This window comes from Xenopus tropicalis, chromosome 1 (assembly GCF_000004195.4).
Source record: "Xenopus tropicalis strain Nigerian chromosome 1, UCB_Xtro_10.0, whole genome shotgun sequence".
NCBI classification, from domain to species: domain Eukaryota; kingdom Metazoa; phylum Chordata; class Amphibia; order Anura; family Pipidae; genus Xenopus; species Xenopus tropicalis.
This window is the reverse complement of record NC_030677.2, coordinates 112,136,869-112,153,036: the sequence shown is the minus strand read 5'-3', so window position 1 is coordinate 112,153,036 and position 16,168 is coordinate 112,136,869. Positions and strand designations below refer to the sequence as shown.

The 16,168-nt window shown below is 37.8% G+C and overlaps 1 protein-coding gene across 7 annotated transcripts in view; it reads right to left on the bottom strand.

Moving 5' to 3' along the window:
- The window catches only part of myo9b (myosin IXB), a 90,242-nt gene that overhangs the window by 36,812 nt on the left and 37,262 nt on the right, over positions 1–16,168 (bottom strand). For 5 of the 7 annotated variants that reach the window (XM_018097654.2, XM_018097651.2, XM_018097636.2 and 2 more), the window contains exons 3-16: positions 16,031–16,125; positions 15,667–15,729; positions 14,665–14,764; positions 13,246–13,346; positions 13,018–13,147; positions 10,852–10,941; positions 10,612–10,728; positions 8,890–9,024; positions 8,177–8,298; positions 7,094–7,235; positions 6,160–6,355; positions 5,241–5,316; positions 851–964; positions 344–383 (exon numbers count right to left, since the gene is read on the bottom strand). In XM_018097654.2, the coding sequence (XP_017953143.1) occupies positions 344–383; positions 851–964; positions 5,241–5,316; positions 6,160–6,355; positions 7,094–7,235; positions 8,177–8,298; positions 8,890–9,024; positions 10,612–10,728; positions 10,852–10,941; positions 13,018–13,147; positions 13,246–13,346; positions 14,665–14,764; positions 15,667–15,729; positions 16,031–16,125 (1,521 nt within the window). Of the gene's footprint in view, positions 1–343; positions 384–850; positions 965–2,137; positions 2,228–5,240; positions 5,317–6,159; positions 6,356–7,093; positions 7,236–8,176; positions 8,299–8,889; positions 9,025–10,611; positions 10,729–10,851; positions 10,942–13,017; positions 13,148–13,245; positions 13,347–14,664; positions 14,765–15,666; positions 15,730–16,030; positions 16,126–16,168 lie in introns of all 7 variants that reach the window. The other 2 variants (XM_018097643.2, XM_018097648.2) reach the window with 2 other exon arrangements.

Genomic DNA, 16,168 nt, shown 5'->3' with positions numbered 1-16,168 from the left:
ATAAAATTGGAATAAACAAGACAAGAATAACACTTTTCCTGTATTTCCTTACCAAGGAATATTCACTGGTAACTCTGGGGTGAAAAGGGTGTTTCTAGTGGATAAGGATAGTAAATATTTGTTATTGTTCTCCTGTTCTCCACAGTTGATTGCACATAAAACCCATGAGGCTGCATGAATACAACATATTTTCATGCAGCCATGCGGATTTTGTATGCAGTCAGCTATTTCAGAGAATGCTAGCTTCCTTGTAATTTTTACAGCCAACTTCTGTGCTTGAGATATTTTTAGAGTTTTAAAAAGGTTCTTCTTTTACATATCATAAAGATTAAATAAAAATTACCTTTGGGATGACCTGCTTCTGGCGAAGATTCTTTGTTTTCCTATTGAAATATTACATGTAAATAATTTCTCAAACATATTTACACAGGACTAGCAACAACTTGGTTGATAAGTCGCAGTTAGTTTGAATTATTTGTTAGTCTTTGAGACAATGAGAAGCGTAGATTTGTGCAAGGTAACAGGTAAAGCTGAGAGGCACTATTACAGGAGGCAGACGTACAGTGGGAGCCAAGCATTCTAACACAGTAGTTTTTATAAAAACAAACGCACACAATCCTATGCACAGAAAAACCAATAAGACAAATATGTACATATTCATAGCTTCATAACTTTGGCAACTATTGTCCCCCAAGAGTACATAATGTACCCTTAAGAGAAAACTGAAATGCATAACACACAAGCAAGTACAATGCTACTCTATGCAGATTATGCTGTCAACATTAGCAATGCACCGTGTTAAATCTCAGAGCAAAAGCTTATTTGGACACAGCACACATCTCGCACTCACTGAAGATGGAGACGGGACTGTCTGCGAAGGGACAGGCGCTGAAGCAACTGGGCAGGGTCATCTCCCTGCCAGGAAAGTCCCTTAATGCTGCTCATGAGCTCACAGTGACGCTCTCTAACATCACCAGATGAAAATGAGGAGAGATAAACACCGTTATGAACTATCCAAGAGTTGGCTAGCCACTAGACAGCAGTATAGGTTGCAATTAGCAATATTCCCATTACATACACAATTGGTGATGGGGAGGTCTCACACACACACAAACTTCCATCTTCACTGATATGCTTGCCATCCTGGCCATGTAATTAGTGCCTGATTACATTGGCATTCATTAACTCTTCAAGTAATCTAGAGTTTTCCCAAAACAGAACCAAGAAAGAATGAAGAAAACCCAAACACCGAGGCAGGACTTCATTAATGGATTGTAGAAGTGGAATGAAAGACTCGTGCAGAGTGATGCAGTGTTAATACAGTAAAATCCCTTCAACATGCAGCTTACCTGCCCCAGAGGAGATAACATTTTCTAACTAAAGGAATGTTTACCTAAAATGTACATGTGTTCCAATAATAAAGGGAAGGCAGAGGAACGGATATCCAGTAGGGACAAAGATATATTTTGGTGGTGGTCAGAGCCATGCATGGGAAAAAAATTCTTTATCCAGGTGGTAGGTATAGGTCAGGTGGAGTCAGGGTAAAGTAATTTATGTTTACTCATAGATGCATTCAAATATACTCTCAGTATAAAATAAAATGTATGTAATTCAGTAAAGGACTGGAATTTATTTATCATTGGACTTGTGTTATACAGGTATGGGACCAGTTATCCAGAATGCTGGGGACCTGGGTTATTCCGGATAAGGGGTTTTTCTGTAATTCAGATCTCATACCTTAAGTCTACTAAAAAAATTATTTAAACAGTAATTAAATCAAATAGGATTGTTTTGGTTCCTATAAGGATTAATTATATCTTAGTTGGGATCAAGTACAAGGTACTGTTTTATTATTACAGGGAAAAAGGAAATCAGTTTTAAAAATGTGAATTATTACATTAAAATGGAGTCTATGGGAGATGGCCTTTTTGTAATTTGGAACTTTCTGGGTAATGGGTTTCCGCATAAGGGGTCTGATATAACAAGTTTTATTGATTTCCATACTTGTTTTAGGGTTTTAGCATTTGCATGGTATCAAGGCCAGAACAAACTTAACTAAAAGTAAGACATTTTTGGGCAGTGATGACTATACTCTTCTGGGGCAGGAAGACAGGCCACCTTCTTTGTTTCCACTTACTTCTTGCTTTCATATATATTTATGATGTCTTCGAACACATCAATATCGCACTCCGTAGAACAATCAAAGGAGAAATCGAGAAGAGAGCGGCTACAGGAAGGGTATAGACGGTTCCCAGTAAGATGGGTAAAATCAAATGCATATTAAGAGTTATGCTTTTGACCCCCGCTTCATACATACAGATTTTACTTTGTGCTTAAATAAAAAATAATGTATCAACTGGGAAGTTATAATTACATAAAATAGGTATAATATCAGAAGGTAGGACACAGAAAGATTTGTTTAGGGTCTTGTTCCTGCTCCAATAACTAAGCACCCCCCAAAAAATACAATTAAAACAGACTCTTCTAACAAAGCCAAAACTACTAACCAAAACAGATATGGCACTTCTGTCCCAAAAAGCAGGACAGCTGTAGACTTGGGTAGTCAGCTATGCTATGAGGAGCACCATAAAAGTGGCTGACAATAAACTACAACAAACCACAGGGAGCATATCCCTATATTCCTTAACTTTAATTAGTCCTTGTAATGGGCCTTATCAGAAGCCACAAGCCAAATGTCAGAAACAGGACACTTAAAGGAATACTGCCATGGGAAACATTACTATTTCAAAATGCATCAGTTAATAGAATCCTGCATTAAAAGCCATTTTTTAAAAACACAATAACATTTTTTTTTTAGTATTTAATTTTGAAATTTCACATGGGGCTAGCCACATTCTTCATTTCCCAGGGTGCTACATCCATGTAACCTGTGCTCACACTTTACTGCTGAGCTGCAAGCTGGAGTGATATCACCTACCTCCCAGCAGCCAATCAGCAGAACAATAGGAAGGTAGCAAGATAGCAGCCCCTAGTAGATATCAGAATAGCACTTAAAAGTATGAAATCCAAGTCTGTCTTGGGACTCCTCCAGTTACATGGAGAAGGCAAAACAATATATTATCTCAAAGCAGTTCCAATGTGTAGTGCTGAAAGCTCAGGCACAATGCACCGAGATGGCGGCTACTCACCATTATTAAAGCTAAAACAAATACAATTGTTGGTTCAAGAATAACATTTTAAATGGTAGAGTGAATTAATTTCTATGTAAACAGTATAATTTAGAAATAAAAAAGTACACCATAAAAATCATGACAGTATCCCTTTAAGAACTATAGGCAGAAGAATGGTAAAGGGCAGCAATGTTGTTAAAGACGGCTTTTGATGCTTTTTGTTTTTTAGTGCACTGCCTTTAAGGAATAGATTTACTGCAGGGGCCACGGGGTCCTACAAGATGCATTAAAAAACTGGACATATTAAGGAAATCTTTTGTAATATTTTCCTGATTACCCTTTGAAATAAATTACACAGTTAAAAGTATATATGGTTTCAGGAGAACATAACATTCATGGCCAAAATTCTTGGCACCCCAGAAATTTTTCCAGAAAATCAAGTATTTCTCACAGAAAAGTATTGCAGTAACACATGTTTTGCTATACACATGTTAATTCCCTTTGTGTGTATTGGAACAGAACAAAAAAGGGAGGAAAAAAAAGCAAATTGGACATAATCTCACACAAAACTCCAAAAATGGGCTGGACAAAATTATTGGCACCCTTAACTTAATATTTGGTTGCACACCCTTTGGAAATAATAACTGAAATCAGTCACTTCCTATAACCATCAATAAGCTTCTTACACCTCTCACTGGGAATTTTGGACCACTCTTCCTTTGCAAACTGATCCAGGTCTCTCTTATTGGAAAGGCACCTTTTCCCAACAGCAATTTCAAGATCTCTCCACAGATGTTTAATGGGATTTAGATCTGGACTCATTGCTGGCCACTTCAGAACTCTCAAGTGCTTCGTTGCCATCCATTTCTGGGTGCTTTTTGACGTATGTTTGGGGTCATTGTCCTGCTGGAAGACCCAAGATCTCAGACGCAAACCCAGCTTTCTGACACTGGGCTCTACAGTGCGACCCAAAATCCTTAGGTAATCCTCAGATTTCATGATGACTTGCACACATTCAAGGCACCCAGTGCCAGAGGCAGCAAAACAACCCCAAAACATCATTGAACCTCCACCATATTTCACTGTAGGCACTGTGTTCTTTTCTTTGTAGGCCTCATTCTGTTTTCGGTAAACAGTAGAATGATGTGTTTTACCAAAAAGCTCTATCTTGGTCTCATCTGTCCACAAGACATTTTCCCAGAAGGATTGTGGCTTACTCAAGTACATTTTGCCAAACTGTAGTCTTGTTTTTTTATGTTTCTGTGTCAGCAGTGGGGTCCTCCTGGGTCTCCTGCCATAGTGTTTCATTTCATTTAAATGTCGACGGATAGTTGGCGCTGACACTGATGCTCCCTGAGCCTGCAAGACAGCTTGAATTTCTTTGGAACTTGTTTGGGGCTGCTCATCCACCATCCGGACTACCCACCTTTCACCAATTTTTCTCTTCCTTCCACACCCAGGAAGATTAGCTACAGTGCCATGGGTTGCAAATTCTTGATAATGTTGCGCACTGTGGACAAAGGCGAATGTAGCTCTCTGGAGATAGACTTGTAACCTTGAGATTGTTGAAATTTTTCCACAATTTTGGTTCTCAACTCCTCAGACAGTTCTCTTCTCCCCTTTCTGTTGTCCATGCTTAGTGTGGCACACACAGACACACAGTGCAAAGACTAAGTGAATTTCTCTCCTTTTTATCTGCTTTTAGGTGAGATTTTTATATTGCCCACACCTGTTACTTGCCCCAGGTGAGTTTAAAGGAGGATCACGTTTGAAACAATCTTATTTATCCACAATTTTGAAAGGGTGCCAATAATTTTGTCCAGTCCTTTTTTGGAGTTTTGTGTGACATTATGTCCAATTTGCTTTTTTTCTTCCCTTTTTTGTTCTGTTCCAATACACACAAAGGGAATAAACATGTGTATAGCAAAACATGTGTTACTGCAATACTTTTCTGTGAGAAATACTTGATTTTCTGGAAAAATGTCTGGGGTGCCAACAATTTCGGCCATGACTGTATATACACACATGCACTCTGTCATGTACACACTCAATTTACTCATGTTTATAAAGACAGCCTAATGAGTTATACAATGTATAGCAGCTACTCACCGATAAAGTTTCTCCATGGGGTTGTTTGACCTCTGGAGCTCCCCCATGGGGATCTTAGCTACTGTTCGGTTTACACCTGTGAAAGTGAGGGCAAAGGGAATTTGTATCAAAAACAGGCCAGTGAATCTTTCTTCAGTGAATGTGTCTAACTCACCACTCTATTTAACCATCATAATCCCCAAGTACACCCCCAGACGTAACCTTCGCTCTACACATGACCACCTTCTCTCCTCCTCACTCATCACCTCCTCTCACTTTCGCATCCAGGACTTCTCACGTGCTGCATCCATCCTCTGGAACACCATTCCCTGTCCCATTAGGCACTGCCAGACTCTCCAAGCCTTTAAACGGTCTCTTAAAACTCACCTTTTCACTCAAGCCTATAACTTAACCCCCAAACATTAACTAACCACTGGTTTTTCCCTCTCACTCCGCACTTACTGTCACTTTACACGTACATGAACGCCAACGCCATGCTAGTTACCCTGACCTTATGTCTCACCCCTCCCTTTTAGAATATAAGCTCATGCGAGCAGGGCCTTCCCCCTAGTGTCTCCGATCCTCATCCAATGTAACCGCAAACCATTTTTGTGAATTGTTAATATGTACATGTTAACCGTTATGTCTTTTGTACCCCTCAATCCAGTAAAGCACTATGTAAATTGATGGCTCTATATAAATAATAATAATAACTCATGCTAACCATTACAATGTACCAATAAGGCAGACTGATACCCTTTTAACTGATGCACAAGTAAGGAGCACAAAGCAGGCAATGCATTAAGTATAAAACACAAACTACAGATATTTAGTTCAGTCAGCCTTAAAAAGAAAAATAACTGGTGGGCAAAAATTTCACATTTTAAATCCCAGAAACAGTTGATTTGCTATTGGGCTTCTCTTCAAAGAGATGACACACCTGCTGTTCTTTCTGCTCGCTGCCTTGCAGCCTCATTAAGCACAGCCATAGAACGGATGGCTGCTCGTAGTACAGCCCAGCGGAAAACGGACACTGGATCCATCCCTATAAGCTCTCGAATGTACCCACTGTCACTGCTTCTCAAGAGAGCCACAATGTCCGGCCTCATATAGTCTGTGTTTTTCTCACGAAAATCCTGCATCAGATGTGTTAGGGAAGCAGATTACATTGTAAAAACACAATTTTATGCTGTTAACATAAACATATGTTCTATTTACATTCTGTAAGTCAGGAACTTATAGCATGTTTCTAGATGTGAAAAAAAAATAATAAGAATACAAATAGCAGAAAATAAGGCAAACTCAACCATAAAAATGTAAATTTGTCTAAAGGTGGCCATACACAGGGAGATTTCAGCTGCCGATCTATGTCCTTCAGACATATTCAGATTCACAAGCTTATCTGCCTGACAGGCCTACCAGATATCTGGCTTAAAATTGGCCTGATCTTGATTAGGCAGGTTTGACTTTCCCCATTGGATCAGGGACCGCATTGGCTCTTTGATGCGGTTCTCGGTGAGATGGCCCCTATACCTGCCATTTTGATTCGATTGTTTGGCCCCAGGGCCAAACGATCAAATTAGTCCAATATTGCCCACCTTAGGTGGGCATATCAGGAGAAGATCTGCTCATTTGTCAACGTCCTCAAATTAGAGGGTCGTAATGTGTATGGCCACCTTAAGGCAAAACAGATATGCATGATTTCTCTTTATCAATTTCTTTCAATGCTTTAGCTTGTTCCATGATCTAGAACAGAGAAACAATTGTTTAAATTATTTGTCCTAAGTAAAATAAATAAATACATAAATAAATCAGAGCTGCTATGTGACAGAGTACTTATTAGTCAAGAGACTAAGCTATAACATCACACTCACCTTGATTTGGTACTTAACCTTCCCAGCAAAGTGACGAATGATAAAGGCAGGCTCCATAACTGGTGTGGCTACAAAATATTTGTTTCCCTCGTGCTGTTGCTTAAACTTAGCAAGCAATGTACGATTTGTGGCATGTGGAAAACTGCAAGAGCAAGGTATCACAATGTTACTTCTTAATAATAATAAGACTGTACATCATAATGCATTAAAAAAAAAATGCCTCTAAAATTAAATTGATCTACTATGAAGTAGTATGTATACAAGCAGGGCATTTTCTTGTGGTTTCCTGACTTTCCCAAGGGAAAATAGAAACGCAAGCTACTGTTTTCAGAAGAGCGTATAACTATTGTTGTTTTTAAGGCACAAGGGAAATTGCTCAATTGTTTCAAATTTATATATCTACCTACTGAGGCAAGCAATCACCTGCATATGGCATAATTACAGTTATTTGTTCACATTTCCTCAGAGGCAATACTTGGCATTTTTTCCCCTGAAAAATATCTCTACTTTTGTTTTATGCAGTAGAGACCACTGAAAACATTAAACCAGTTTAATCTGGCTTAATTCTTTGCACATAAAGTAAACCTTTTGAAAGGTAAATTTGCTTTTTCATTAGGCTCTTGCCACAGAAGGTGGGTTATCCACTACTGCTATGTGGTGGAAAATAGCTTGGAGCAGTGGAGCACATAGAGTAGTGACAGGACGTCAGCGCAATAGGGTGCTTTTCATTAACAACCATTAGGAACAATGTCAATTGGTGTTTTGTCTTCGGCTGTTTTCCATTATATGGCAGCAGCAGTCAGAAAAGCCCACAATAGCCCATAGAAGCAGCAAAAATATACTTGTTTGCCTTATTGAATATTTGTGTGTATAGACAGATAGAATAAATGAAAACATTTTCTATCTAATTCTATCTAACATGATGCTAGTATGAATTACTACATCAAGGCAAGCAATATGGTAGCTCCAGCTGGTAAGTATAAATGCCAAAAGTAACTAAGTCATTCACCTTAAAATAAAGGAAAACACTCAAGTTAAAAATTATATAGAGGGAGTCTCAATCTCTCTTTATACAGGACCTACTTGCTTTCCTCATCCAACAAGTAGAAGAGTCCAGTTGGTTTTTTGCTGATCAGTTGAATGCAGCCCACATTATCTGTGTAATCTATATTGTGCCAAGTAATTCCTTCACCCTTATACTCTTCCTGTTATGAAAGAAAGGACACATGTACAAGGCTTTGGAAATAAAACACATGTTTTGCCGCAAAAAAAGTTCAAAAGTTTTGTACAAATAAGCATTTCAACCAGTTAAGTCAATCAGACATGTCAGATTGACAAACCCCATTGGACTACAGTTTTAGTTATGAGTACAACTGTAATTTACAACAAACAGCAATATTGTTATTTGAATAATCACTTTGATGGAATCATTATCTCAATTTTTCCATTAAGTAAAAGTTTGAGGGAACTTTGCTAAATATACTTTCACATCATCCTTGATTTATAGTTGAACATATAAAAACTTGTTAAGCTGCTCTTATTGAAAAGAAAAAAAAACTGGCATAAAATTAAATTAATACAATATACTAGACCAGCTCATAAGCTCCATAAGCGGTATGACATCATCATTTTAATTGAATCTGGCCCTCCAAAGCACTTTAATGAGAAATAATTGCCTCAACTACATGTAATAAGTTGGACAGCACTGTACTAAACTAATGCAAATTAGAACTAATCTAATAATTGAAAAACCGTATTAGACAAAAATGACTGCCTATTGGTTTTGTCTTACTCACCTGCTCTAGTTTGAAAATGTGCTGGTTAAAGTAGTACTGTAGTTGTTCATTTGCATAATTAATACAGAATTGTTCAAAACTATTGTTCTCGAAGTCTTCAAATCCAAAAATATCAAGGACTCCAATCGATAAGCACTGCGAACAGGCAAAACAAGAAATCAATTACATGAGATACACACACACATATATATGTGTGTGTGTTTGAATAAATATATGATAGAAAACATGCACATTCACTTTTATGCATACACACTAAAAAAAATGTGCAACAAATAAACCATGTGATAAACTGCAGGGGTTAAAAGCTGGGTTGCATAATCAAGTATACAGTTAACACACTGTGAACTTTTTCAATGTACAAGGGAATCCTGAATGTATTAGTGTTTCAGAGAAATACTGGAACGAAGGGCAAAGAAATGTGGGTGTACAAAATCCAAAACAGGAATTTAGAAATGCAGAGACTCCCTAGGTGGCATAAAAATGCAGCAGAGGCTCAGGGGAAAAAAAGCTGTGTCACACTACTGATTTTTAAGTAGAAAAACAGATTTAAAAAAGCTCACAGTGCTTTTAGTAAACATTTTTTTGACACGCATAGAGCTGGACAAACATACATCAGTGCAAGTAAAAGTATAAGGTAGCTGTGGGAAAGATTTTTATGCCCTTTTTTACTGCATGTCCACTGCATCTGATTTCATCAACTTTAAAGGCATTTAATGCTTTTAATGAAAAATGATGAACGCCAACATCAGTTTACTCAATGTTCAAAAATCTGTGCACATTAATCAGTTAGTCACATTTTTTTGCCCTTTATTTATTTTCTAAAGACCTTAACTTAAGCAGTGCTGGTAATACAATGCCAACTGTTATTTACATGTAGAACCAAATTTACATGCTATATGTAACAGTGACAGAGTGTGCAATCACAACGCAAGCAAATCTAACACTTCCTCCACATAGAAGTTTTGGCTCCTTGACATGCCCACAAACCTCATGATAAATTCAGATTCTTGAACAGATTGGTTGTCTTCATAAAAAGTTTCTGAAAACGCGGCAGGCAGCAACATTAGTCAAACCACATCATTAAAAGAACAGCTTCCGTTTTAAAACAGTTCGACTAATGTCACACGTGGTGTTTACCCCAATGGTGGCAAACAAAATGTTACAACTGCCCCATGACCATGTCAGTGCTCATATAGTCGAATTTTAAAAACCAAAACCCATACTTGGTTTGTTGCCTTTGCTGTCAATGACATTAAGTGCCAGCAGTCATGGTTTTCATCACTGTTAAGCATGCCATTAGGACACTGACTTTATAGGCTGTGAAAGAGAATACCCTAACAACAACACAACTTATCTTGGTCTATTAAGCATCAAATACAAACATAGCGTGGTTTTTTTTTAGGGCTCTGGCACTCGGGGAGCTTAGTCGCCCGCGACAAATCTCCCTGTTCGCGGGCGACTAATCTCCCCGGATTGCCATCCCACCGGCGAAAATGTAAATCGCCGGTGGGATGGCATACGCGGCAAATGTGTTTACTACCATATAGCCCTTAAACTTTGTAAATGATTTATATATTATAATGATTGTCCTCCCTGTATGTACTTTTCTACATTGTTAAATTGTACATTACTGTGTATCAAATAGAACATATTAAATGAAGTTACATTCATACACGTATAATTCAGCAATAACAACATCAGGTTAACCATGTTTATACTCACATTTACGGATTCCTCTACATCCTTTCTATTAAGCAAAGCATGGTTAATTCGTAGAACAATCCAATCAAACAAGGCACTGTAAAGAGATTTTGCCATCGAATCTCGTGCAGTGATAGCCTGCAAAAAGAAAAGGGAACAGCTACATTCTCCAATGCCATAAGTAACCATTTCCCATTTTTTCATCTTCTAAACAAGGCAAGGTTAACGAATTCTTGTAACTATTTGTCGGATAAGGCTCACCTCATTGAGGCTGTATGGTAATATTAGCTTCTCATTTACAGTAACAGTTTTTCTTTTGGTCAGTGCTTCCACCAGCATCTCCCTTTTTACCTGTTGGTTGTAAACAAAACACAAATGGTGTTAGTGACATTGCAATGAAGGAAGTATATAGTCATAATTCAGAAATAACCACAACCAAGAGAGTAAACAACCAAAATTGTTTCTCTTTACTCTCATCATACTTAGGAAAAAAAGTGAAATGATTTTGACCAAACTTCCATTCCATCAGTTTGAGCATGCAACCAAATTATATTAATTTGATTTGTTGAGATATACAAGAAAGGAGAAATACCTTGGCAACCAAAGACCACGTGAAGCTCTGTAACAAACTACACAAGCTGTTTCTATAAGATCTAATCTTTGACCTCAGGGCTGATGGGGGAAAATTCCACTTTGCACAAGGCTTTAAACCGAAAAATGCTATACTTGAACATATCTGATCTTCCCAGACATGGTGCCTTATGGCTGAGGCACTGAGCACTTGTGTAGAAAGCAAGATATGGGGCCTGCCATAGGGACTGATAAATTAATTCTCTTTGCAACTGCTGTTTAAGGGTGAAGACACACAGAGCTACTAGTAGCACCTACTTGTCAGAGCTACTAAATGAATTATGAATTCATAATAACTCTCTGAAATTGGTAGCGATCATGTCCTTATACCATACTGCACAATACATTTATACATATTTCACACCAACACTACAAAAATCTAATAGCGTTAAACTAGATAACATCTAATTTAGGGTGAAGACACGCAGAGCTATTAGTATCAGATACTTGTTACAGCTACAAAAATAGACAATGCTGATCATTAACTGATTACTGTCTATATGTGTGTTTTAGCAGAGGAAATTCTCAGTACTGTCTATGGCAGGGTATTTTCTTACATTTAGCAATCATAACAAGTAGCTGCTACCAAGTAGCTCTGTGTGTCTTCACCCTTATTTACACCAGATCCTTTTTGTACACTGCCAGAAAAAGTGTTTACCTCAGAAAGGTTCTAAAAGCCATTAAATACTTTGATGTCATTACCATGGTTGAAAGTGCAGATCATTTTGTAACAGGAGATATTTTTCAAGTTAAAAAAACTAATAATGTCTGCAATCAAATCAAAGACAGTAGCCAATGTAATATAAACCAGATTATGGAAAATGAGAAGATATATAATAGAGAAGCTTTTTCCTTTTTCCATATAACTGAGTGGGGGGCATCTCAAACACATCTTTGATGGTTTCTAAAGTATCCCAAGCAAAACAGGCCATGCTGCAGTCACTGCTGTACAATCCTGAAACCTGAACCTTGAGTGAATTAAGCAACAGACCTAGGACTCCCTTGAGTGTGAATATAGCATAGAAAGATGCAGGATTTAACACTTTCTTCTAAAAGAAACAACCTCTGAAGTTCTCAGTCTAGTAGTTCCAAGAGACAAGGACTCATGCAAAAAAAGTATATTATCAGGGTGAAATGGTCAAACATTTATTTTGGTTAGGATACATCACATCACGGAATTCTTATCAGAAAACAGGGTTAAAAAAATGAAGATACAAATCTGATTGCTGTCAAACACACAAGATTATTACTACATATGAACCCCCACAAAGATAGGTAACAGACAGACACATTTATTGTATATAACGAACTGCCCTTTCTCCTTGTAGATTGTAAGCTCTTTTGGGCAGGACTCTCTTCACCTCTTGTATCGGTTATTGATTGCTTTATTTGTTACTCTGTATGTCCGATGTATGAAACCCACTTATTGTACAGTGCTGCGGAATATGTTGGCGCTTTATACATAAATCTTAATAATAACCTACAATAGTCTTATGGTGCATGGAGTGTTATGTGTAGACACGAATAATCTTGCACCAAATTCTAAGGGAAAATTGGTGAATTAAACATAAGTTCATATTATTATGGTAACCAACTCTCCAAAAAAGAAGTCCCTCATCTTGGGGAATAAGTTGCTAATACAATATCTGAAAACCAGTCACATTTCTAACAGGCTTTACTAGATTCCACAGTATTTTGTAACAACTTATTGTCAAGAAGAGTAATGAAACACCTGCACCATGAATCTTAGATGAGGAAGAATGCATTTACTCTTAAATACCAGAGAAAAAATTATACCTGAAGAATCTGAGACAGTGTGTCTAAAACCTCTGGAGGTCCGACATCCAATCCCTCATCCCTTCCAGAAGACTTCTTTTTGTAAGTCACATTTCCCAGGTAAAGGATTGCTGATAGCACTGAAAATATTCTAAAGAAGGAAACAATAAATAAAGACTTCTGGAATCCTATATTCCAATGAACCTAGTAATTTTACTGGAAGAAATTAATGATGTTTCAGGTACTCACTGTTTCTTTGTGGCTGGATAGAACCCTACCATCTCCATTGCTTGCTTCAGTCGCTCAAAATCATGTCGCAGATCCTCTCCTTCCTCCACCTTAAAGTTGTTCTAAAGGTTAAAAATACAAAATGGTTTTCCTATATTTTATAAGAAAGGTGTTTTACATTATTTACTCTACGTGGCATACTTATTATAGTGTATGCCACGTGATGTTACATAAAGCAACAAAATCAGATCTTGGCTTTTGTTTTCTTACTTGTAGGTGACAGTTCAAATCTAATTGCTTATTGGTTGCAATGAGAAACATCACCGGTGATGTTGGCTTACAAACTACAGATATGGGACCTGTTATCCAGAATGCTTGGGACCTTGGGTTTTCCGGGTAAAGGGCCTTTCCGTTATCTGGCTCTCCATACCACAAGTCTACTAAAAAATCATCTTATAATAGAGTCTCTGGGAGATTGCCTTCCCGTTATTTGGAGCTTTCTGGATAAAGGATCCCATATCTGTATAATAAATATGCTCATAAATGTACCATTTCAGAAGAGCAAGGGCACTTGTGCATTATACTGTTTAAATTAAAACTGCAATCAACGGAAAAAAAATACTTGTATAGCCAGAAAAGCACTTGTCAGTTGACCGTAATGTTACTTTTTGAAGGACCATTTCTGGGCTAGAATGCAACACCTGCAGGTAGGGCCTGAAACAATACTTGTGTGCTATTACCCTTAAAAAATATTGGGGGCCATAAATATTAAGCAAAAAAGCCCATTTTCTTTACAATGTTATTCTCCTTTCCAAAATAACACAGTCATTTTCTACCAGTGTTTTCAATGCGCATAAAGTACAGGTAATCCGTTTAATTCACCACACACGCTTTTTTAAAGGAGAAGGAAAGGCAAAGTCACTTGGGGGTGCCAAAATGTTAGGCACCCCCAAGTGACTTAAATTGCCTACCTTGTACCCCGGGCTGGTGCCCCTGTTAGGAGAAAACAGCACCAGCCCGGGGTACCAGTAGAGAGCGCTTCCTCCTTCCTACTCGCGCTGCTGCCGAATGTTCCGGACAATCGCATGCGCAGTAGAGTGAAAAGCCGACTTCTCTGTTAAAGCTCGGCTTTTCACTCTACTGCGCATGCGCGTGCGGCGAGAGTGGAACGAGGAAGCGCTGGCAGCTACCCAAGGCTGGTGCTTTTCTCTCCTAATAGGGGCACCAGCCTGGGGTAAAAGGTGCCTAACATTTTGGCACCCCCAAGTGACTTTGTCTTTCCTTCTCCTTTAAGGCACAATACTGCTTTCAAAAAATGTACATTACATTAAACAGATCCTTTATTGAAACACTGTAATTAAAGGTACTTAAATACCTATATGTTTCTACAAAATGGTACACCTTTACTTTGAATCTTGCAAGTAGAGCTCCTGTTATTACCTGGTTGAGGTAGAAATAGTCTTCAGGTTGCTTGAGTTTGAACTCTTTCCTCTCCTCCTCAGAAGCACCCAGAAGAAGATAATAGAAAACATGGTAATTTCTGTGGAGGAATAAAAAGGTGAGTTCAGGGACATGCAGGAACAGAAAAAAGGTTAGGGACATGTATAAGGGTAGTAAGTGGTTGTGAGGCAGTTAGCATTTTCATTAAATCAAAAATAGGCTTCCCAAGACCCCATTAAATTAAAAATAGGCTTACCAAGACCCCAATACTGTATGTGTTATCTATAAATGTATTTGAAGTTTAACTTAGGCACATTTTTTTCTTATTTGCAGCAGTAGAGACACTCAATATCAAGGTATCACTGTTGTCAGATAATAGTAGGTATAAAAATGTGTATGATAAACTATTTATTACTTGCTCAGAGCCACCCTGCAGTGCATATTTTGCACAACCTAATAATAATAAAAAATCCCATATAGATTATTGTACCTGAATTGTAATATGTAAGGATTTTGGGAGAAAATGGTCAAAACTGCAGGATATATTTTAAACAGTATATAAAATAACTATTCTTTTAACAAAACAAATTTGCTCATAAAGTACTAATGGATCTCATTTTTACCTAACCTAGTGCCACTTCTGCCCTGACCCTACCACAACACGACTTGAAATAGAAGTTCATTATACAGGGGCTGCTATCTGTGGCAGCACTTTGATCGTGGTTGTTGGTGAAATGAAAATGATCTAAGGTAAGCAGCTGTGTTTTGATAGCAACCACAAGGCTTATTCTGTGTTCTCAGATCATTTCTGCCTGGTAGCACATTTTCCTTTCAGACAAATGGAAAAGGGCTGCTTGCATGGAAGAGCATTTTAATCCCACGAAAGTTATTGCCTTAACAGGAATATGCATATCCCTGTACTAATTCCAAATAAGCAAATAAGTTTTAAATTCAAATATTTATCCATCTACTGATTGAGCAGTGGACATCTGTGGTCCTCACCTTTCATTCTTTTCCTGAGATACAAGCCGAGATTTTTCAAGAAGGTACTTTTCCACAACGGCTCTAGGAGAGAAGTAGGAGAAGCGACAACCTCTGTTATAAACACCCTCTCGTAACAAGTATTACAATGCAGAAGGAAGGATTTCACTCTTGTTAACATATATTTTAAACAATAGTAGACTTTTACATACTACATAATATGTAGTAATCTTCAAGCCACAGTAGTCTTGAAGATTATTCATACTGCAGCTTAGCTAATCATATGTATTACCTGCAGTATTGTTTTATTTTAATGTGTAATACTTTATAAACTTTCATGTTTATAATTATGAACATTTAGTCTAATGCCTAGTTAGCTACTTACCCCCGTACAATGCCACTCTCTAAATAATTCACTTGAATGAATTTCCCGAAGCGGCTGGAGTTGTTGTTATGTGCAGTTTTGGCATTCCCAAAGGCCTAGAACAGAATGGAAGAAGTAAATTAGAACAGTCAAATGGAA